Raw genomic sequence first — 25,718 nt, 5'->3', positions numbered from 1 at the left:
CTTTGAAAAATTAATTTCCACTTGCTTTTATGAGTATAGTCTTGTTTAAGACAATAATGAAACAAACTTTTAACCAGGATTCTTGCATATATTTATTGAAATTACATGTATAAACTCATATTGCTTTCTATGCATGTTAAGTTGAAGAACATGAGTTGAATGTGATTTTTTTTCTAAAACTTCAACCTCAATCAATTATGATTTAAGAAGCATTCATCCTTGATGCTGTCTTTTATATTTATTTGAAATCAATATAACATCTCTCATGAGGCAATTTTATAATTACTTATAAATCTAGAAAAATATCTAGATTTATAAGTAATTATAAAAACTGAGCTTCTCAAATGGTAATAGTGTTATCTGGATTCTTTCTGAATTTACTTTTCAACAGAGGTCATAATCCCATTGGTAGAAACTAGAAATTATTTATCTGGGAACCAGAATAAGGTAGTTGTTAAAATTTAGTATTTTGTTTGCCTGAGATTTTTCTGACTGTCAAGGAAAAGAACAAAAAAATTTTCATCTCTCCAGTTTTTTGAGAGAAAAAATATCACCAAATCTTTCATTTAACCTTCATTTATTCACAGTTTACATATTATATATTTTTTGAAACTTCATATTATATACTTATCAAAGAATCATCCTTTCTCTGAAATGTAATTGATGATTGTAGAAATTTAGCTACCATTATTTGAATAGCTAGCTTGTGGGACTCAAAGAGATACTTTGTTATCTCTAATCCTTGCAATAATCCTATTTAGACTTGTGCTATTTTACCCTTTTCACAGATGGCGAAATTGAGCCACTAGAAGGTAATTTGCACATAGTCACATAGTTAATAAGATCAGAATTCTTAAACTGCTTTCCAACAGCGCTTTATAACTTGTGGAACCCCTCATATAGAATGTTCCTTTATTTATTTATTTAGCATAGTCAAATGAAAGAGAAAATATGCAAAAACCCATTGACCTCTTCAATATTACTATGCTCTCTTGCAGCCTGTGAACTTATGAATCAAGGCATCTTGGCCCTGGTCAGCTCCATTGGCTGCACGTCAGCAGGGTCCCTCCAGTCTTTGGCAGATGCCATGCACATTCCCCACCTATTCATTCAGCGCTCAACAGCTGGGACCCCAAGAAGTGGCTGTGGCCTCACCAGGAGCAACAGGAATGATGATTATACTCTCTCGGTTCGTCCACCTGTCTACTTGAATGAGGTTATCCTAAGAGTGGTCACAGAGTATGCCTGGCAGAAATTCATTATATTCTATGACAGTGAATATGGTAAGTGTTCATAATCTGTATGAATTTTATAAGTGGATGTTTGCATGAAAAGTAACTTCATTAAATCCTGAAAAAATTTCAGGAGCTTACTCATTATTTGTGGTTTTCTTGTCATATTTTTATAAATCTAGCAGCAACAACCAAACACTTTGTTAATGCGATTAAGTTCATCCTTTTGTATTAAGTACCTTTGAAGTCAAATTTAAAAATAAACGCCTATATCTAGCGCTCAGCTTACAAGTGTTTTTGAAATAGCATGACTCTAATACATCTTGTTTTTTCACATGTCACATAATGAAGACAATAAATACTGCCATTCTTTTTTTTTAAAATGTACACATTTCTAGAATAATAAGAACATTTTGGATAGATTCTAGAACACTGTAAAAACATAACTCCTTAATTACTTTTAAAATCTTGCAACCTAGCTGGGCACAGTGGCACATACCTGTAATCCCAGCAGCTCAGGAGGCTGAGAAAGGAGGATCAAGAGTTCAAAGCCAGCCTTAGCAATGGTGAGATGCTAAGCAACTCCATGAGACTTGTTTCTAAATAAAATACAAAAATGGGCTTGAGATGTGACTTAGTGGTCAAGTGCTCCTGGGTTCAAATCCTGGTACAAAAAAAAAAAAAAAAAAACAACTGACACCTTGTTTTATGCATGGTATAGACTTTAATATCTATTCAATATTTAACCCTTTGAATTCGATGAAATTATTACCTTATTTTTTAACTATTCCCTTATCATTAATAGTGCACATTGTTTTCAATGTGAAATTTCACAAAAATAGAAGGTAGAATGAAAACAATGTATTTAATCTTCCAAGATAAAACAAAAAGCATAGTCTCAAAATTAACCAGAATTTGAGAAGAAAACACATTCTCACTGTATATTTAGTTTTGGTACATTCAGATAGTAAGCAAAAGCATATTTTCTAACTGACAAATCCCATAGATTTTCAAATATAATTTCCCTCTTATTTAATCAGCAGTGGGGAGAAGTTGAGATGAGTATGATCACATTAGGGGCAATAAGCAGATCTCAATAATGAACACCTATGTAAAAAGGTATTTCTTTAGAAGTTGTCTTGACAAGGAGTTTAACATTTTTTTTCTGTTCTGTATGGATGGGTTTCGTCTTTGCATTTTTATCAAAAGAAACCAGTAAGGAGTTCCCCCTTCTGTGATGCAACTTGTTTTTCTTAGCAAATGAGTAAATAAGCATCAAGAAGAGAAAAAAAAGAAAAGAAAAAGGCCATGCTTTCTTGTCATAATCTCCTCAACATTGTGAACAATATTGGAGAACAGGGACACAAGAGTGGGCCAGAAAGCACCATCAACAGAACCGAGAACAATCAGGCTGGCAGAAATCTGGGAAGCAGCAAATAAGAGCTCCTGAGGACTCCCAGGGAAGGAGAACAAGTGGCCAATACAGTTAGCCCTAAATATTCAAAGGCTTCATGGGGTTTTGGCAGCTGGAACCCCATTAAACTTGATGGCTAAGCTTCAGCCAAAGTTTGTGGCACTTTCTGGAAACATACTTCTTTGTCTCCAGGAAGGAAACCCGTATTTTTGTTGCTTAATTCATGTTATTTAGGGGTCATAAAACAAAGACCAAAAGACTAAAATGAATAAAATAAACAAAAATGATATAAAAATAAAATTGGCCCGCCAATGAAAGTAAGGATTGAAACCAACACAAATCTGGAATTTTCTGACAAGATTATATAGTAAACTAAGTTTTATCTCTAGAATCAACAAGCTGAGCTTGCCTTTGTCAATTTTCTCCGGATATGTAATCTAGGACCTTTATAACTCTAAATGGTATTCTTAGTCTCTAATCAAACATAAGTTGAGATAATGAATTTTTAAAATACTGTAAGAGAATAAAACTCTTTTCAGTTAGTGCTATCAAAATAGTGCCATAAAAAAGAACAGAAAAGTGATTTTTTTGATTAAGGCATTTTCAAAGCATTAAAATAAGAATTTTACCCTTTGATTAGAAATGTCTGAGAAGGAAGAACATCTTTGTTAGCTTGTTTCCAACCCTGTTGGGATTAACCAGGAAATTCTTATAAGAGAAAATGTTTTATTATTGATGAGGTAAATATATTTTTGAAAATACCCAGCAAATACATACTCACAGAGTTATTTACATACATTTGGAATTCCTAATTCTTTCTTGCTCAATTTTCCTTTGAGTAAATAAGATACTATAATTGCAGTGTGGATGGATGGGTCCTCTGTTAGATACAGGGTTAGTTTTAGAAATAACAATAAACTTTTTCTTTTCCTTTACTCTGAAGATACACTCGCTTTTGACTTATTTAATTTAATAATTTATGAAAAATTGCCCTGCTTCTACCATTAAAATTATTTCCAGTAATACTGTTATTTAATGAAAGAAAATTACCCTTTGATACTTACAATAAATCTTGTTAGTAAAAAACTAGGCTGGAGTCCAGAATAAACAAACAGCTGTCCAAATACCTTGTACCTTGAAGAGGGCTATGCATATTTACATATCCATTCTTCAGTGTCATCATTTTAAGTTAGAACCTTGGAATTGTACTTGACTTTTATCTTGATTATCAGGAATTACTTTCATTAAATGAATGGATTAAGCATCATCTGTGGATGGAATCAGGCAGCCTGCTGGGGCCAAATGTTATTGAAGGTGTATTTTGCTTAGAAAAATCTACTTTTTTTTTTTAGACTCAAGCTTTTAGATCCAGTTAATTAGAGAAACACTTGTTTTTTTTTTTTTTTTCCAGAAGCAGTTAATTATGATTAAGGGCACAGTACAAAAGTCTACTTTAAATTCCCTAACAAAGAAAATACACATTTTTGATTCTAAGTAAATGGATAAAAGAGGAAGGAAAAGTGGAAACTTGATTTGAATAGGTTGATTCAATGCATTTTAAAAAAATATTTGGTTTTTAGTTATAGGTGGGCTCAAGATCTTTATTTTATTATTTTATTTTTATATGGTGCTGAGGATTGAACCCAGTGTCTCACATATGCTAGGCAAGTGCTTTACCCCTGAGTCACAACCTCAACCCTCAATGAATTTTTGCAAAGGCTTGAAACGAGGTTAAGAAATGTTGAGCTTTTAAAAATGTGTCATTCAGGAAATATTCAACACTCACTTGCTTAGTGCAAAGTAAAGGATGAGATAAAAAGTTTTACAGAATGTAATCTTAACCTTTAAGAAGCTTACAATTAACAAAAGAAGTAAAATGTTTATATATCTCTTAATAGAGAAAATAGTAGGTTAAGTGTTATGAATGATGCAGACTGAATCTAGTGGTATATAACCAAGAAAGTGTTTAATTTTGGCATCAGTGATTAAGGCAGGCTTTAAGACTTTGATCTTGGATATGAAAATTAGGGAGGATTTTAAAAAGCAACATATGTGAGAAACAGCCACTCGAATAGACAGTGTCACAGAGTACTGTAGCAACTAGAATAGTAAAAATATCTTTGAGCATTTTTATTTGCCAGGCACTAGAATAAGTATTATATTATGTTGTAATGATATTGTATCATTTAATCTTCTCAACAATATAATAACAAGAATATAATAACAAGTACTAAGTTTATAAAAAATATTTACTACATTCTACATACTTTATATGTATGTATTATCTCATTTAATCCTTAAATAGAATTCTGAGGTTATTATTAGTAGTAGTACTATTATTATTTTCATAAATGAAAAATAAATGTGATGTCCAATAAATCAAGAAGCCCAAATCTAATCCTGATGGTTTCTTCTGTAGTCCCTGCATTCAATAACTAGAGTACTTTGACACTATAGAAACAGAATAAGATTAATTACTGTCAAACTGTGAAATAGATATAAGTTCACCAAGTTGAATGTACAAAATCATCATTATTAAAGGAAGACAGTGACATCAAGCCTGCATATTTTCTACATGTTAGCATCAATGAGAACTACTATATTTCAGTTAGGGAAGTTTAGTTATTATTGGAAGCATAGAAACAGAACAGTCATTGGACCAAAATAGGCTAACCCAACTGTAGCAGAAATAGCTGCTTACCTACTCAGTAACCACTGTCCCAGTTTAGAGAGAGAGGACTTTAACTCTCATGGCACAGCAAGCATCATGAGTCTCAAATATCAGTTCCTCTTGACTTCAAGTCCATGGTGAGATGCAGAGCAATTCAGGCAGATTCTGTACATGTGGTAGGCTTGTATGACAACCAAGAGCTCTGAGCTAATAGAACCTGTACATCTCTGCTCTGGGGAGCATATCTGCTTTCAAAATGTGCCATAGCACAAGAGAATCTTGGAGAATTGGCTATCACTAATATTCTCTCTCTACATTGTTAGCTACCAGTAAATAGCCCTGATTAGTCACTTCTCTCATTAACATGAATAACAGGTAGGAGGGTCAAAGTCATTCAATTTTTCTCACCTATATTTATTCAAGGATACTTTAAACAGGACTTTAGTGAGGAGAATTGTTCTCAACTGTGCCTTCTAGGGTCCTAGACTCAGTCAACTGAATAAATCCCTTGAACTATCAGCCTTTACCTTCAAAATTAAAATTGTTTTCTCCTTAAATTTTTACATAATTCTATCAACTTAGAAAGAAGCATTAATCCAGGTACAGAGGTTTTATGTATGGTTGCAAAGACTGTATCTTTGCACATGGGAAGGAAGTCTGTTACTTATAACTACCCTGGCCAGAAAGTTGAAACTGAATTGAACAGTTTCTAAAGTTGAAGTGGTGCCATTGATCATGGTAGTGAAACTCAGGGATTTCTAACTGGACAACTTCAATTATAGGGAAAACTGCCCTTTGGATTTTTAAGTATTGTTTCATATGGCTCCCCCAAATAGATAAGGGTAGCCTCAATTTAGAGAGATCCCATTAGAGGCCTACATTATCTGCTGCTGGTATTTAATTAAACACTTGAAGGTCTCTTAAGATCACCCCAAAGTACAAGTCAAGTGTCTTCAGAATGGTGGAAATCCTCACACAAGAATTATACTCCTATAAGTGCATATGGTTTTCCTGTGGTATAGGGAATTATGGCTTGGATCTGGAAAGTCCCTCACGGTTTGGTCCCCAATACATCAATGTTCTTAAATAGGGCTTCTGGGAAGTGGTTGGATCATGAGGGTTCTGGCCTCATCAATGGGTTAATTCATTGATGCATTGATAGCTGATTAGACTATTGGGAGGTGGAGGAAACTGTACAAATTTGGACCTGGTTGAAGAGAGTGAATCTTTGGTGGGGGCATGCACTTGGGGGCAATATCTTGTTCCCCTCTCTTTGCTTCCTGATTGCCTTGAGGTTTATTCCACCACATCCACTCTGCTATAATGTTGTGGCTTCTTTGGGCCTATGATAATGGAGGTAGCTATGGACTGAAACTGTGTGAAGTGAGTATTTCCTCCTTTGAGTTTATTTTTTTAGTCAAGTATTTTGTCACAGTGAGGAAAAACTGACTAACGCAAGGGAGAAAATTTAGTTACCCCGAGTGGGAGATAAATCAGTAGCACCTCCAATGTGGATACCTTTCCCAGTGGTAATACCAGTCATTCCCAATTTATAAAGAGTAATTGAGCTCAGCACTTCATATCACAAGAGATTTCTAGAGGGAAGATGGTTCAATTTGTCCTGCTTGTCTTCTCTAGGGACTAAGAAACTAGTGATGAGACTGAGACCTCCTTTTCTAAAGGGAGTTTCAGAACACTCATTTACATGATATCTGGAGCTGCTTTTGACCTACAATAGTAGAGTTGAGCAATTTTATCAAAAATAATTTAACCCACAACATAATTGTTTATCAGTCTTTGTTTCAGGCCTTTCAAGCATTCTTGACATTTCATGTAAAGAGTGAGAATAGTGGTAGAGATGGTTTTGGTGATACTAAAAGGTGTTCTGTGTAGGAGTGCATCCCCTAGTGTTTCCAGTACACTGGTTGGGGTTATTAAATAAAAGTGATCAAATTGTGAGTAGAGTCATCAGGTGAGGAATTGCCACTCCAGCAGTCAGTTAAATTTAAGGCACTTATCCCAGTTTGGGTATCTATACCAGAGTGTTGTCTTTCATGAAGGAAACTCCAGAATTCATTCTGGAAGAAAAGAGTCATTGTCCATCCCTTGTGCATATTTCTAGGAGTCTGAGGATGTCCCCTTCCCAAGTAGAGTTGTTGCTCTAATTCTACCTCCAGAAAAATAGTGTCTTCCATTCTAATAGCTATAATCTCATTTTTTTTCTCAATTATATTCTCCGTTTAGTCTTAGACCTTTCATGAAGAATGGTCAAATACAAGGGCTACAAGGACATATTTATTAAACTCATAGAGACCAATTGTGTCCTTCACTTTGGTCTGTATGGCCCATTCATTGTAGAACTTGACAAGCTGTATGCTCAAAAAATGTTCTTTATCCTTATAAACCAGAATCATGTCAATCCAACAAGAAACTTCAGGAGGCTAATGCAAATTTAAGTTGAAATCCCCTAAGCTCCATTTAGGCTGGGCTGCTACTCAGGCTTGTAAAAGAAAAAGAAAGAAACACCACAGCTAGGAAAGGTCAGAATGGAATTTTGAATTTAAGAGTAGATCTGTTATCCCACACCACTTTTATTTGATCATGACCCAGAAAAGAGTCAAGATGATATGATCTCTTTCTTAGGACATCTGTATTAAATGAACAAACTGCCTTACCAGGATGTGTGGGTCACAAAGAGGTGAAGGGGTTTCAGTAGGACATCTTTTTTGAATCACCATTTGAGGAGATTGTTTCAACACTCAACAATGTCAGATATCTGTGAAAGGTAAAGGATATGACAGATATATTCTATTTCTTCACTATTAGCTCATTGTTGAGTGCCTTTTGCATACTTTTGTCAGACTGCAAATGGTCTAAGAAGCTAAAAAATAACATAGATTAGTTGCAAGGACTAGGATAGCAATGCCTACTGTCCTGATCAGCCCATAACAATATAGCAACTTGAAAAGGTATCAAGTGGACCAAATTCTTACATAATTTACTTCGGAGGTAGTCAGAGGTTAGCATATGCCTGGATGGGTATGGACTATGCATTGTATCATATGGCTTTCCCTGACAGTCTATGAGCAGCTCAACTTTGAGCAGGAATCACAACTGTTGCTGAAAGTGATAACTTATTTCAGAAACATAAAGCCCTTTGTTTCTCATCTACTCTGAGATAGTGAGTATATTATCATGTGTAGTTTTATGATGAGCTCAGGCAGCGATGGAGACAATCTTGGCAGTCCGATCTCTATAAGCAGCTGAATCCAGTTGATCTCATCAAATAATGAGCTTTCACTATGGGCTTCTACATCAATAATCAAATACAGCCATGGTATATTTCACATCCCCAAGGAGGGGAGATCTTTAGTGTGTTGTTTTGTGGTTTTCTAAGTTTCAGACTAAACAGCTAAGCTGTTGACAAAAGACCAGCAGTCAGAAGAAAACTATCACCTGGGTCAAGGAAAGTACTATACAGAGCTATGAGAATGGCCTTGAGTTCTGACCACTTTGCACGGTAACCATGACATTTTCAGTGCTATACAGCTGTTACCGAGTTTGATCCACCCAAGCAAACCCCAGTAAGCACTATCAGATTTTAATTTAGCAAAACAATCACTGAGTAGTGCTATTTATTTATGGGAACCTCTGTGAGTTAAGACCATTAAAGGCAGCATTCTACTTCAGGTGTAAAGAGAGAATAAAATCTCCCCCGAAGGCAGTATTTGATTTTGATTTACACTTAATAAGCAGATATATTTGGCCCTTCACATCTTGTTAGTTGTTGAATTTGGGGTGACTCTGCTCAAATTGAGAATATCAGGGCATTCATGGACTAGGTTTTCAGTTTCAGTAAGAACTCAATAGAAAGCTAATTACTGCTTTCACAATGGGTTTACTTGCTTGGTAGCCAAGTTAGAGGCAACAAGTCCAAAATCCTAACGTAGAGTTTAGAGAAGGCTGTCTCCCTTCTGCAGAAACTCATAATCATTAGTTACAGATGAGTGGGGAAGAGGAGAACAGATCCTCTAACTGAAGGGAGGGATCAAGAATTTTTAATCTACATGAAACTTCACTGGTGCACATATTCTGAATGTTATTGGCAGAAATGTAATAACACTGCAGTCAGTGCTATTGAAACTGAAATTTCTGACTTATCAATCAATACACATCATCTACATAAAAACTCTGGTTACATGGGATAGAGGCACTTGTGCTCAATTACGAAGTAAATTATGTAAGAATTTGGTCCACTTTATTGACAATGTGGGTCTCTTTTATGGTTCTGATTCTCTCAGAACCTCCTTGAGCATTTATGGAACAGGAGAGTGGAAGCATATAACACAATAATGATTATTATAAATTCAGTGTAAGAAGAAAAAGCAGCATATTAAACTAAAAGAAAGATCTGCACATAAACTCATAATAGCCATTATAGATTCCCTCTCCAACAGTACACCTGCACCAAGCAGTTGAACCTAGATGTGCTCCTCCCTACCACCAAGACTGGATAGGAGCTATGTACAACAAAGCCATAATGTTTGCATCCCTCCCCTCTCTAATGTTGCCCAGAATAAGATGAGTTAACAGGGTCTTATTGGGGCAAGAATTCTTATGAAAGCAGATGATGTCCAGGTGGAAGGGAAGGGAGGGATAAAAGAATGTGGGCAGAGACCAACTGTACAATAGTAAGAAAGTATTGTTGTTTGAAGTAGAAAATACATGGCTCAACCAAGAAAACAACTTGTTTTTGGTCCACCTACAGCTCTGTATCTTCATGAGTAACACAATTTATTTGAGATGAGACTTGTGTATTTTTCAAAATTGATACTTGAGGGAAGGCATCTGCAAGAGTGTTGAAGAAAAGAAGGCTTTGAATGTGTTCAAGTATTGGGAAGTGATTGTGTACCACTTTGAGTGGTACTTGCTTCATAGAAAAAGATGTTTATTTGGTTTCTACTATGATTGACTGAAATAAATGCTATTTGATGAATTTATATGTCATAACTTTAAAAAGCAAGCCAATTTTCATCATGCCTTGTCAAGAACTGCAGTATGTTTTAAATGCAGTAGGTTTTAACCTTTTCCTGCTTTTGGACTACCCACTAAAAAGAAAAATTAGTATTTTGAGAATACCTGGAAAATGTTGAGATATGGTTTAGGTACATCAGGGTATTAAAGTCAAAGTATTCTCTCTCTCTCTCTCTCTCTCTCTCTCTCTCTTTGGTACTGGGAATTGAATTTTGGGGCACTCAACCACTGAGCCACATCCCTAATGCTATTTTGTATTTTATTTAGAGAAAGGGTCTTACTGAGTTGCTTAGCGCCTCACTTTTGTTGAGGGTGGCTTTGAACTCATGATCCTCCTGTCTAAGCCTCCAGAGCCACTGGGATTTCAGGCCTGCGCCACCACACCCGACTCCTCCCCGCCCACTTGTCTCTCTAATGTGACATAGTCCAACATTCCTTCTGTGTAGCTATATCTTGTGTCTGCACTTTGATGATTCTTTCTTTGCCGTGCAGAATCTATTTAGTTTGACACAGTATCATTTATCTATCTTTGCTTTTGTTTCCAGTGCATCTGAGGATCTGAGGTCTTTTAAAAAAATCCTGGCCCATTTCAATGTGCTGAAGTATGTCCCCTACAGTTTCTTCTAGTCATTTTTATACCTTAGATCATATCTTTAAATCTTTAGTAAAATTTTATTTGATTTTTGTATATGGTGAGAGCTAGGGGTCTAGTTTTATTATTCTGAATGTGTACATCCACCTTTCATTTATTCGTACCTCAAGGTACAAGAACACTAAACAGAGCCTAAAAACAGAATACAAAAGAAAAACGAAATGAAGATCTGGTATTTTGGAAAAGAGATCATTCTCTTTTACTGTGGTCAAATTTATTAAAATCTGTTAATTATTTATTAAAATCTTTTATTTATTAAATAAATAAATATATATGAAAGAGATGGTCATTTTCTCAAAGTATGTTTTTAGCACCTTTGTCAAAACACATTTTACTGTAGTTACACAGGTTTACTTATGGTATCTCTATTCTGTTCCTTTTGTCCATATATCTTCTTTTATACCAATACCATATCTATTTGCTTATGATCACTTTGTAGTATTGTTTGCAGTAGTATAATGCCTCTTGCTTTGTTCTTTTTGTTCACCATGGCTTTGCTGTTTATGGTTTCTTGGGTACCAAATAAATTTTAGGATTGTATTTTTCAAGTTCTGAGAAAATATCATTGGCATTTCAGTAGGAATTTCATTAAATGTGTACGTTACTTTGAATAGTATGGACATTTCAATTGATTCATGTCCATGAACATAGGATGTCTCTCCCAGTTTGTAGGTCCTCTTCAATTTCTTATATAAATATCTGGCAATTTTCACTAGAGAGCTCTTTCACCACTTAAATTTATTTCTAAGCACTTATATTTTTGTAGCTATAGTAAATGACTTTTCTTTCTCTCTTTCTTTTTTAAATTATTCACTATTGGCATATAGAAATGGTACTAGTTTCATATATTGATTTTACATACTGCAACTTTCTTGGATTTACTTATTAGTTCTAATAGGTTTTTGGTAGAATCATTGGGGTTTTTGTTACCAATAGGATCATGCCATTTGCAAGCAGTGATAATTTGATTTTCTCTTTTCTGGTTAGTTGTTCCTTCTTTCTTTCTCTTGCCTTATTCCACTAACTGGGACTTTGAATACTATGTTCAATAAAATTTTGAAAATAAGTATCATTATCATATCCTAGATCTTAGAGAGAAAGCCTCAGCTTTCTCCCATTCAGTTTTGTTATATATGGTCCCAGCTATGTTGAGGTATGTTTATTCTATACATTATCTGTTCAGTATTTTTACCATAGAGGAATATCAAATTTTTCAAAAATTTTCTATGTATTCTGGGATGATTATATCATCTTTGTCTTTAATTCTTTTGATGTGATCCCATTTGTTAATTTTTTGTCTGTTGAATCATTTTCACATCCCTGGGGCAAATACATTTTGATAATGATTGATCTTCTTATCAGTGTATTATTGGATTGGGTTTGCTAATATTTTGTGTGGATTAGTGCATCTACATTAAAAAAATTTAAATATAGTTATATATATACACACACACACACACACACACACACTATTGTTTTTCTTATCTAGTTTTGGTACCAGAATCTTCCTGGCTTTGTACAGTGAGTTTAGAATAATTCAATCCTCTTTATATTTTGGGGAATAATTTGAGAATTTATATTAGTTATTTCATAAATGTTTGATAGAATTCAGCAATCAAGTCACCTGGATCCAGACTTTTCTTTGGTGAGAAATGTTTTATTACTAATTCAATATTGTTATTTAGTATTGGTTATCTATTTTGTCATTATTTTATCTTGGTAAAGTGTATTTATATAATAATTTCTTTTAGATTATGAAAATTTTGACACAACTTTTTCATAATAGTCTCTAAGGATCCTAACTACATCTATGATGTTTGTTATAATGTATCTTCTTTTTCATCTTTGATTGTATACATTTGTATTTGAGTCTTCTCTATATTTGTGTTTCTAAGCTAAGAGTTTGTCTATTTGGTTTGTCTTTTCAAAAGATCAAATTTTCATTTTTCTTTATATTCTGTTTTTAGTCTCTATTTAGTGTTTTTGTATCTTGAGGTACAATGATTTGTTGTTTATTTGAGAACTTTTTTATATTTTGATGTAGGTAGGCATAGGTTGCTATTATTTTTCTTCCTAATTTCTGCTTTGATTCATTGGGTTCTTTAGGAGTTTTGTTTTGTTTTGTTTCATTTCATTTTTAAATATAATTTCTATGCACTGATGCAGTTTAAATTTTTGTGTTACTGAGTTCCAATTTTATTTTATTGTTGTCAGAAATGAGGAATATGATTTCAGTTTTAAAAAATTTGTTTATGCTTTTTTATAGCAAACATATGATCTATTCTGTTGAATGTTCCATGTCTTGTTGAGAAATTATATAGACTTCAGTTGTTATAATATTCTATAGATGTGTGTTAGGTCCATTGGATCTAGAATAAAGTTTAATTTTGCCATTTCTTTGTTGATTTTTGCTCAGAATTACCTAACCATTGTGAAAGTAGAATGATAAAGTCCCCTGTTTATTTATTTATTCTATTTGCATGAGATAACTTTTTTAATACCTTCACTTTCAGTCTACATGTGTTCTTAGCTGGGCTATAAATATTTTGTAAGCAACATAAAGTTGGGCCTTGTTTTTATTTATCAATTCAGTCAATCTCTGTCTTTTAATGAGATACTGCAACTCATTCACATTTAAAGCCATTATTGATAAGTAAGAACTTATTTCTGTGTCTTTGATTTGTAGTTCCTTTTTTCCTGTCTGCTTCTCTTCAGTATTTCTTTATGGTTAAAGGCTTGTCTCCAGAAGTGTTTTATGATTCATGTTCATTAGTTTTGGTGTGCCTTTTATAGGTTTTTGCACTGTAGTTACCATAGGGCTTGCAAAAACATCTTTTAGTTCTAACTAATTACTTTGAAATTATAGCATCTTGCCATTTATCATAAGATATGAAAAGAAACAAACAAAAAGGTGAAAAGTAATAATAAACACCTCTAAGCTTATACTTCATTCCTCCTCACATTTTGAATTTTTAATGTACCATTTTATACCTTTTTATATTTCCTTTTGTTTAACAAACTAATAGTTATTATTATTTTAGTTGTCCTGTTTTTAAAAAATTTATATGGTATGTGCACCATGTTTACAATATTAGAGCTTTCTGTATTTGTCTTTGTAGTAACTCTTTCCAGTCAATTTTATACTTCCCAATGTTGTCTTCTTAATCATTAGCATCTCCTTCTTCCAGTTTGAAGAATTCCCTTTAGCATTTCTTGTATGACAGGTCTGGTGTTCATAAATTCTTTCAGCTCTTCTTTGTCTGGGAATATCTGTCTTTTCTTCATTTCTAAAGATAGCTTATTTAAGTACAGTATTCTTACTTGGCAGTCTTTAAGAACTGTAAAAATCTCATCCCATTCCCCTCTGACCTGTAAAATTTCTGTTGAGAAATCTGTCAGATGAATTTGAATACCTTATGTTTTAGTCAGTTTTACATCATTTTGACCAAAGTACCTGACAGAACAGCATAGAGAAGGAAAAGTTTATTTGGGCTTACAGTTTCAGAGGCCTCAATCCATAGATAGCCAATTGCTCATCCATTGCTCTGTGATCAAGATGAGGTGAAACATCATGGTAGAAAGGTGTGGCATAAGGAAAGTAGCTCAGGACATGGCAACAAGGAATCAGAGAGAGAGCTGGGACACCAAGGACAAAGTATAAATCCCAAAGGCATGCCCTGAGCGACCCAACTACTCTAACTACACCCTATATGTCTTCAGTTACCATGCAGTTACTCCACATCAATGAATCAATGCACTGATTAGGTTAAGGCTCTCATAACCCAATCGTTTCACCTCCAAACTTCCTTGCATTCTCTCATACATAAACTTTTGAGGAACATCTCATGTCTAAACAATATCACTGTCTATATAATTTGTTGCTTTTCTCTTCTTGCTTTGAGAATCTCTTGTCTTTAAACTTTGATAATGTGTTTATAATATGTCTTCAGTAGAATTGGTTGAGTTGACTCTTACTAGTGACTTTTGACCTTCCTGCATGTGGAATTTTCTAGTATTATAAACTTGAATAAGCTTTTGCCCCTTTGGCATTCTGAAACCCCTCTGGAACCCAAATAATCTGAATATTTGCCCTTTTAATTCTCTTCAAATTTTCCATAGGCTTTTTTCATTAATCTTCATCGTTTTCTGTATTTTATTTCTCCATAGTCAATTTTATTCTTCCCAATGGCAAGATACTATAAAATTGTATAAAATTGACTATAGAGAAAATAGCCTGTTTTTTAGCTCATTGACTCTTTTATTTGTTATAATCTAGTATTGATGATTTCTATTTCATCTTTCATTTTGCTGAATGTACACTTCAGTTCAAGGATTTTTTTTAAGTTCCCTTAATCTCTCTGCTAAGTATCTCCTATTGAATTATTTCTGTCTTTTCTTGAAGTTTATTCAGTGTCCTTAAAATTACTATTTAAAATTTTCTTTTTGAGAGTTTGCATGTATAACTTACTATGTGGTTGTTTTCTGGTGTATTCTCTTGCACATTAGGTGAGTTATTGGTTCCCTGAAAGATTTTGATACCTGTATGACATCTTTGCACTGAAGCATGAGGCATGCATTCCAGTGAAGTAGTTGTAACCAATAATACTGAACCAATTAGGTATCTACATGAAAAATAAAAAAAAATTAAAAAAACATTTTTTAATTTCCCATCAAAGACATAATGTAATTCAATTTTTATTGTAGACCTAAACTGAACATAATAATAAGCAATTTTTTAGAAGGAAACAGAGATGGGCTTTATGATTTTATGATTTTGGAATATACAAAGATTACTTAAATGAATAAATAAATGAACTAATGAACTAATTAAAAAAGCAAGCAATAACTTAGTTTGGACCTAATCAAAATTAAAATCTCCTGCTCAATAATAGTCAACATTAAGAAAACAGATGAATCCAAACTAAGAAATACATTTCAATACTTATATCAAGAAAAGTTATTTAAATATATATTTAAATATATAGACTCTGAAAAGTCTCATACAATATATATTGACAACTCTAACAAAGCAATAGTATGAGAACAAAATACACTACAAAATGAACAAAAGCCTTGTGTTTCACATAAGAAGGTACGTAAATGACAAGTACAAGAAATATGTCACCTTCTTAAACTATAGGAAAATTCAAACTAAAACTATATTGAAATATTAACCTGTAATAGTTTGGCTGAAGACACAGAGATTGCCAATATTGACTATAGTATATGGCAGAACAGCAACTCCTGTACTCTGGCTGTTGGATTCTGAAATACACAAGCAATTGGATAGTTTGGTATTTTTTCATGAAGTTAAATATTCACTTACTATATGACCCAGCCATTCAACTTCAGAGAAAGGAGAATTCTTGTATAAGGATAGTTGCAGCAGCAGCAGCATTCTTTGATTCAAATCAGGTAATAAACCAAATGCCCATCAATTAACAATGATTAAATGAATTTTCATGTGCCCATGTGGAATATCATTCAGTAATAGTAAGTAATGAGTTATGGAGACATATAACAATATAATGTTGAATAAAAGAATCCTGAAATTAAAAAGAAAGAATATACATACTCTATAATTTTATTCATAAAAAAGCAAATATTTTAAAAATACCTTGTTACAAACCAGAAAGTGGTTGATGTGCATCTGAGGTAGATTTTCTTCAAAGAGCAAAAGATAAATTTCGGTGGTAATAGAATATTTGTTATCTTGATAATAACACTGGGATATAATAAATACACTTTGAAATAAACATTTAAGATATCTCATTTTTTTTCACCTCAATGTTCATTTCATGTGTTCCAACTTTCAGAATGTCTTTGTCCTTAGCTATTCGAATTGTCTGATCTCTCTGTATAAGACCTGACACAGTTATTGATCACATAAAATGCCACATGCTGTCTTGTCAATATTGAGAGAGTTGAGACCTATACCTCTGTTTAGCAATATAAAATACTTGGGCTTTTTTCTGTTGTCTCATAATTTTTCCTTTTTAAAATGTATGCTATATATTAATATGTCACCCATTATATAGTTGACCAACTCTTCTAATTTTAAAACAACTTCAATTTATTTAGCATGATATTTATATTTTCACCCAAATCCTTTCCAAGAAAAAGTATTATTAAATACATGGGCTAGTATTGAAGCAGACTCATGAGAGGCCACTGGCAGTAATCCAAGAAGACTCACTATCTTGAGAAGCCTAAGCAAAAAATTAAGATGGATATACTAGTCAAAGGATAAATTCCAGATTTAAAGAGTCTGACAACTGACATAACATAGAAACCAGAAAGTTATAAGAGGGGCTGGTCCTTAGAGTAGAAATAAAAAGAAGACAGATGACTTCAATGGAAGAGTTTTGTTCTCTGAGAGTATTTATGAGAACAAAGTTAAATTTCTAGACTAGTAGAACGTAACGTAATTGATATATTAGAATGGCACAAGCCATAAAGTTTATGTGCTCTTCAAATGCACTACTTGGATTTTTTAGAATTTCATTTATCTAAGAATAATATTGGACCCACAGCCTAATATTAGGAAGGATATATTGATAAATCAGTTCAGATGATCCAGTTGGGAAGACTGGAAAATACAAGGATGAGAGGCAGCTAAGCAGTTTATTTCAGTAACAACATAAAGACATGAGCTTATTGAAAGTGGTTAGACAGTCTCTTAACCAAATCTTCACCTCTATCTCAATCATATGTTGGCTTCATTCTTAGGCAACACTAGGCATCCTTACAGAGGATAGTACTGATGAAATTTCCTTGGGCAATATATCACATATATGGATTTATATCTATTTATATAAATTTATATCATTGATATCAAGTCTTATATTCTGTTTGGGTCTTTTGTCAATCCTGGAACCGAGTAATTTGGTCAGGAATAAGGATGGGTTCTAAAGCACCAATCTGAGTTTCATGAAGTCCCCGAAATGGACAAGTGAGGATAGGAACACATAAACACATGCACTTCCTTATTTTGTTTGAAGGAAATTATCCTTATAAGAATAAAATTAAGGAGATTATATTTTCATTAAAATTCAAGATTTAAAATATTTTAAAACACACTTTTAAGTTTAAATATGTTCAATTTTGTTTTCTTCACCTAAAAAAATTGTTTTGTTATCTTAGCTGTTCTGACATTTTTCTTATAGTTACAGGGTAGGTTTTTTTCTATTCTGCAATAGGTTTTTGACCATATATAAATCTCTGCTGTAATTTGTTAACTAATTTGTGCAGAAGCATAAATATGCATAATGTATTGATAAAGTAAAATACCTTAGCATAGAAATGACCAAATCATTAAAAATAGAAATACATACGTTTTGACAACACCATGTACAATAATAAAAATTTCAAATTTAGGGGATTCACAAATGTGTTATTTATGAGTTCTTCTGAATAATGAAAACATTGATTTAGGTATTCCAAATTAAGGGTCAGTTCCAGCAAGCAACCTGATGTACTTAAGCACTAACCTTGACTGTGTCACCATTTTTTCTTGCAACTTAATTGCCACATGGAAGACCCGTGTGAAACAAAAATAAGATGTCCATCCTCATAAATTCATTTCTAAAAATGATAACATTCTTGGCAATCTTGATGTAGGTTTAATCAAAGCCCATAAAATGGACACATTCCTCTTAATTGATTGGAAATGGTTATGATTACCCTGAGGGTGTTTTCAAATGTCTGATGAGTATAATATTATTGACTTTCTCTCTTGACAGTTTTAAAGCTGTTTATTACCCATTTGGCTACTTTCCAGCTTTCAGTTCTCTCATTTACTTAAATGTGCATCAGTAAGCATGTAATTAATGCAAGCAGTTTATTGAACTATTTCTTTTGCATTAGTATATAGTATGTCAATTCTATAAAAATATTTTTGACTACTTTGGATTTATTCATTAGTAAAATGTCCTTTAAAAATATTGATCAGCATTATTGTAAAGATGACTCTCATACTGAAAACCTATGAACTTACAAATCCCAAGTTCTTAACAAAGAAAAAAATGTCATCAATGGGTCACAATTGCTATACTATATCACCTCAAACTCACACCATTTGCTACCTTTAGTTTTAAATATAAAGCAAAAAATGTACCACAAGTGCCAAAAAAAGTACTCACTAAATGACTGCAATTATTTTTGAAGTGAGAATTCTCCTAAATCAAATTTTAAAAATTGTCCATTACCAAAAAGTTTTATTTTCTCAGAACACAAGTCTTATGTAGAGTTAGCTTTGCTGTTCACATGTTGGGAAGAATTCATGCAGCTCAATGATAGATCTCATGTATCGAACAGTAAAAGGATTTCTTTTTATCAAAAAAAAAAAGAGAGAGAAAATCACAAGGTCCTAAATTTTTAAAAGTTGTCATACTGTAATAATTTCAGATATGCCAAGATTGGATAAGTGCAGTGCTGAAGTCTTCCCGCTCAAACTGAGGTCTTCAGTTCATTAAATGATCAAAATGATTAAATGTGCCTAATCTACTCAAAGGAAAAGAAATGAATAGAGGAAAAATTAGATATGCAAACTTTGTGACAGATCTCTTTTCTTATTGAATTCAATATTTTAAAGGTAATATTTGAATACAAAAATCAGACCATAAATTATCATTTTGATGTTTTCTGGAGAATTCCCCAACATTTAGCAAAATTAGAACTTTAATTTTCAAAATGAGTAGTATTGCAAGATTATGCTGTGGTAATTGAGTTTCTGTTATCATCTGGTGGTATGTACAGTACCCTCAATGACAACAAGGGTTTTCATTTTACTCAAGATTCTCTTCCAAGTACTTTTCCTAGTGATTGGCACAATGATTGTTTTAGAAAGTCATCTATATGGATGCTGACTATGGTATGGGGTGTAACATCACATATCATGTATCTGGCTTATCATGTACTAGTCTTATTTTTCTGGTTTATCATATTTATGATTTCTTTCTAGGGTCAGGTTAGAATTGCATTTCTATATTAAATTCGAATACTAAGATTTCTCTACTGTAATCTATTTTCATATAAAACACTTTCAGTAAAAAGATTAAAATTAATCTTACTTTAGAGATCATAATATAGTCATTTTACATGATTTAATAAAATGAATCATTAAGTTCCAATCAGACACTACATCTTCAAGAATTGTTGTGGGAAGCTGGCCTAAGTAGGTAACACAATTTAGATAACAGAGAAATTGATGATTGCTAGAATATTAAGTTCTAAGAATGTTATAGAGATCAACTTTTATTTCTTATCAAGATTTTCTTCCATTTTTCATTTGTCTAAAGAAAAAAATAGCAGAAAAATAAGTGAAAATAGAACTTTTGCCTGAGGTTAATGAAATTGATAATGAAAATGTACACTGCATAGAAGTTTACAGTTTAAAAACTGCTTTAACATGATACACATCCTATTTCTTTTTATCAGGAATCCCAGTAATTAGGTGAGGTTATGGCTCCCCTTGTAGGTAAGCTGTAGGTGGTTACTACTTTCCCCATGCTTTCATTCCTTGTTACATTGCCTATATTCGGCAATATCACATTAACACATAATTTCCTGCATAAATGTCTATTCCTCCTCTAAAATGGAAATTTTCTGAGTACAGGAAGTATGCCTGCATCATCGTTATCAAACTACCACATTTTTAAAAATTATGTATCATATCTGTATATGGTAGTCAACACCTTTCCTCTTGCAAGTGACAGAAGCTCACTTAAAACTAAGCTACTGGTTTTGAATTGTTTTTTTTCTTAATTGACTCTTGCAGTTGGGAGAAGAGCTGGCTATGTCTGTTTCTCTTTAGGTACTTTCTCACTAGACCTCCTAGCTCCTGCAATCCCAAACTATATTACAACTTGTGTTACCAAAAAAAGACCATTTGTTTTACATTATCTCTATCAATCTCTGCTTCAGTGCTATAACTACTCTTAAACTAATTATTTAGGCAAGGCTGTGAAGCGCCCAAATGAACCAGCTCAAGACCACAGGACCGTCCAGTAATATAAGGTCGAGAGCTGGGCACGTATGGAATACAGGGAACAGGAACAGGTTTATTTCTTAAATGAAAAATGACATCTTGTGTCACTCGCTGCTGTTGGCCTCTGCTCCGCGTCCTCCTGCTGCTCGCCACCGGTCCTCCGCCAATCGCAATGGAAGAGGAAATCTCTGCGCTCCTCATTGACGATGGCTTCCGCATGTGCAAATCTGGCTTTGCCCGCGACAACGGTCCCCGGGCCATGTTGCCCTCCAACGTCGGGTGCCGGTGCCACTGGGGTGTGATGGTGGGCATGGGCCAGAAGGACTCGTATGTGGGTGACGTCAGTCCGAGAGCAAGCGCGGCATCCTGACCCTGAAGTATACCATCGAGCACAGCATCGTCAACAACTGGGACCATATGGAAAAGATCTGGCGCCATACCTTCTACAATGGGCTGTGCGTGGCACCCGAAGAGCACCCGGTGCTGCTGACCGAGACCCCCCTGAACCCCAAGGCCAACAGAGAGAAGATGACTCAGATCATGTTGGAGACCTTCAACACACCAGCCATGTATGTGGCCATCCAGGCCGTGTTGTCCCTGTACGCCTCTGGGGGCACCACTGGCATTGTCATGGACTCTGGTGACGGAGTCACCCACACAGTGCCCATCTACGAGGGCTGCGCCCTTCCCCACGCCATCCTGCATCTGGACCTGGCTCGCTGGGACCTGACAGACTACTCCCTGAAGATCCTGACAGAGCGCGGCTACAGCTTCACCACCGTGGCCGAGCGGGAGATCCTGGGTGACATCAAGGAGAAGCTGTGCTACGTTGCCTGGACTTCGAGCAGGAGATGGCCACTGCTGCATCCTCCTCCTCCCCGGAGAAGAGCTACAATCTGCCTGATGGGCAGGTGATCACCATCGGCAACAAGCAGTTCCAGGGTCCAGAGGCACTCTTCCTGGGTATGGAATCCTCCGCGAGACCACCTTCAACTCAATCGTGAAGTGTGACGTGGACATCCGCAAGGACCTCTATGCCAATACCATGCTGTCGGGCGGCACCACCATGTACCCCGGCATCGCTCACAGGATGCAGAAGGAGAACACAGCCCTGGTCCCCAGCAGCATGAAGATCAAGATTATTGCTCCCCCTGAGCGCAAGTACTCTGTGTGGAACTGTGGCTCCATCCTGGCCTCACAATCCACCTTCCAGCAGATGTGGATCAGCAAGCAGGAGTAGAAGTGGGGCCCCTCCATTGTCCATCGCAAATGCTTCTAGATGGACTGAGCAGGTGCCAGGCACCTGCTGCATGTGCTGAATCTGAAGTATAAATTTGCTCTGGCAAATTTGAACCTAGAATAAGCCTTTGAAAAGAAATTGTTCTTGAAGCTTGTATCTGATGTCAGCACCGGAACGTAGAACTCGTTGCTGATTTTGACCTTGTATTCAAGTTAACTGTTCCTTTGGTATATGTTTAATGCCCTGTGCATATCTGTGATTTAAGCCCTTAGTCCATGCGGCTAGGTCACCTGGTACCTGAGGTGAGAGCGTGCATAAAGGAGAGAAGTACGTGGCTTAGCGAATCTGAGACCACAGCAGTGATCTGTGCAGGGTATTCATGTGTCAGCTGACAGACTTCCTGGATTGCTGTGGCTGGCAAGAGTTCCTGGGCCAGCTGTCACTTCTTGTGGTCCAACAGGGTGGGAAAGTCCGAGCCTTAGGACCCAGTTTCCGTTCTTACCAATGTTCTCCCGCCTGACCACCATTGGTTATTACTTGCCTTGAGTTAGAAACAGTTTGCATTTATATCTGTAAATTTATTCATTTTAATTTATGTAAGGTTTTTTTGTACTTAATTCTTTATCAGATGACAAATTTTTGGTTTTCTACTGTTATGGGAGAACATTAGGCCCCAGCAACACTTCATTGAGTAAGGAAAAATAAAGTGCTACAGTACAAAAAAAAAAAAAAAAAAGGGGAAAATAGCATCTTATTATTTGAAAAAAGGAGAAAGAACACTGGAAACACAAAAACAGAAGCTATCAATTATGAACTTGATTCCAAGTTTCAAACCTGATTTTGTGGTATAAAATGCAGTTTTATTTCCCCTTAGATGAAAAGTTGTTTTAAAAAAGATAGATGGAAACCAAATGTGGTGGTTCGATCCTGCAATCCCATCAGGTTGGAAGACTGAGACAGCAAGATCAGGAGTTCAAAGCCAGCCTCAGCAAAAGGGAGGTGCTAAGCAACTCATGAGACCCTGTCTCTAAATAAAACACCATGTGGCTCAGTGGTTGAGTGCCCCTGAGTTGGATCCCCAATATCCACCCCCCAAGAAAAGGATACGGAAATTGTGACTAAACATAACAGGGATTTTCACATCATTTTTCCTGAAAAACAAAACAATATTTTTTGATCCCAAAAATGTAAGGAAAATTTCAGACTTGGATCTTTTCCCTCAAATCCCCGTTCAAAACTGGAGGACCTATTTCCACAACTGTTGGGAGTACTGGCAGCTGACTACCCTCCCCAGGAATTGCCTTCACCTGTGGAGAACTACTTAGGATCCATGCAGTGTTAAAAAGCCTCTCCTTCTTCTAGACCTACCTACCTTGGGTTCACTCTGAAGACTTTCAGGCCTCCAGAGCTCCCTTCGGAGGTTCGTTGAGACCAAATGACAGCACCACATCTCTTTGCAATATCCTCTTTGCTCCCTTTCCTTATGTACAAGAGTGATTCCTGAGAGCAGTCCCTAATCACCTTTCTGTTATCTAACCTCCATCTCAAAGTTGGCATCCATGAGAACCCAACCTTCTACAATTTGGTATGTTTTTCCTGAAGCTGCAGGATGACTTGAGTTTGACTAGTAACTGAAAATGATTGAAGGTTAGTGGGAAAGGTATTTACATGTTTGTAATGTTTCTTAACACTTTTATTTTAAATGTCTATTTAAATGAAATGTATGCACTATTTGGTTAACATGGGATATCTAATATCTTATTTCCTATTCTTATTCCAAGTTAACAGACCTATATAGGAGGTAAAAGCCTCTAAGAAAAAAAAAATCCCTAAAAGTAGTAACAAAATACTAATCTGGGTCCTTCAATAACTATGCTTAAGGGAAGCAAGCAGATTAGATAAAAATATAATACGTAACTGTGTAGATTGTGTTGGGTATGTATATTTACTGGGGAAAGAGAGAATTCATAACCACCATGAATTTTCTCAAAGGAGCCTGTGACACAAAGTTAAGAAATTGGAGCACTGGTTCCCAAGTTGGTCTCTTAGGAACCATCAAGTGAGGAAAAATCACTGGATTTTTGTCCAGAGTGTTTCTGAGTGGGGATGGGCTCAGACATTTTCAACAAGTTCTCAAAATGATTCGTAAATAAAATTCAGTGGACCAAAATTTGAAAAATGCTGACTTAAAAATCAAAGCATAGTTCTGTGTAAGTTTCTATTGCTGGTGAGCATATTACCCCATAATTAGAGACTTAAACAACACAAGTACAGTTGGATAGTTTGGCTTCTGGGCTAAAATCAAAGTACTAGTGAGGCTGTGTTATTTTCTGAGGACCCTAGGGGAGAATCCATTTCCTCACTTTTACCAGCCCACCCACCTTTCTTCACTCTTGCTCCCCTCCCCTTAACTAAAAAGGCAGCAACAACTGCATCTCAACCCATTCTTAAGGGATCTGCTCTCCCCGTTGCTCCTCCTGTGCCTCCCTCTTCCAATTATCAGGGCCCAAGATTACACTGATTCTACCCATATGGGTTGGTCTCTCTATATTAAATTCACCTGATTAAGAACCTTAATTTTTGTCTTCATCCTTGATCCCTCTTTGCCAGGTAACCTAGTGTATTCACAGATTATGGAGGTTACAATGTGGGCATTTTGAGGGCGGCCTTTCTTTTGCTTACTACAAATTCCTTTGTCGTGCCCAGGGAAAAGTCTTATTTTCCCCTTAATCTTATGTTTAATAACTCAGTTAATGAGCCCCCAACCCTTGCTATTATAAAATCATCTAGTCAGTAGAATTAATAATTACTTGGAACTACTGAAACTATTGTTTTCAATAAATAGCACTAGTCAGAGGGGTACCAGCCTGGTAGCTCCTTGAGGTCAAGCATCATGTCATTTTTATTTCTGTAACCCTTGGAACTTTGTTCATTAACTGCCAACTAATCAGCATACAGATAATGAAACTGAATAATTGTGATGGTAATCTTCATGTTTAATTAACAAAACCAAAGTCCTACTCTCTCTTTTAATGATTCTTTTACACAGAGCAGCTAATAGCATGATTCAGATCCTTCTCTCATTGCACTTAGCAATTGCTACTTATCATGAGTATTTAGTGTCACTCTCCTCTCTTATAAGCAAAACTATTACTGCTTAACAACTGCATCCCAAAAGCTACCTTGGATTTCATACTTGCTTTTTTGGGTTAGCCAGCTATCAGTTGATTTTAGGCAACTGCATTATGGGTGGGAGAAGCATAGTCAGTTAATGTGTGGAGAAGCATAACAGTTAACGTGCTGTTATTGACAATAGGAACTGTCCTCTCATGTGTTAGACCCTACACTGGATTTCGTATACACACATACTTGCCAATTTAAATATTCAAAGGATATTCACACCAAAGGTAGAAAATACATGTTGAATGTGTTCAAGTCCTGATGTAATACTTCTGCCTGTGGCTACCAAGTTCCATTAGAACTAATC

At 35.1% G+C, this 25,718-nt stretch overlaps 1 protein-coding gene and 1 pseudogene across 4 annotated transcripts in view; both read left to right on the top strand.

Annotated features, from left to right (window-relative positions):
• Grid2 (glutamate ionotropic receptor delta type subunit 2) overlaps positions 1 to 25,718 on the top strand; it is a 1,411,364-nt gene that overhangs the window by 714,965 nt on the left and 670,681 nt on the right. For all 4 annotated transcript variants that reach the window (XM_021734724.3, XM_078021917.1, XM_005337550.5 and 1 more), the window contains exon 3: positions 999 to 1,283. In XM_021734724.3, the coding sequence (XP_021590399.1) occupies positions 999 to 1,283 (285 nt within the window). The remainder of the gene's footprint in view (positions 1 to 998; positions 1,284 to 25,718) is intronic.
• LOC101965484 (actin, cytoplasmic 2 pseudogene) lies at positions 21,164 to 22,333 on the top strand (annotated as a pseudogene).

Source organism: Ictidomys tridecemlineatus, chromosome 9 (genome assembly GCF_052094955.1).
Source record: "Ictidomys tridecemlineatus isolate mIctTri1 chromosome 9, mIctTri1.hap1, whole genome shotgun sequence".
Taxonomy (NCBI): domain Eukaryota; kingdom Metazoa; phylum Chordata; class Mammalia; order Rodentia; family Sciuridae; genus Ictidomys; species Ictidomys tridecemlineatus.
The sequence above is the reverse complement of the archived record's forward strand: the minus strand, read 5'-3'. Positions and strand labels throughout refer to the sequence as shown.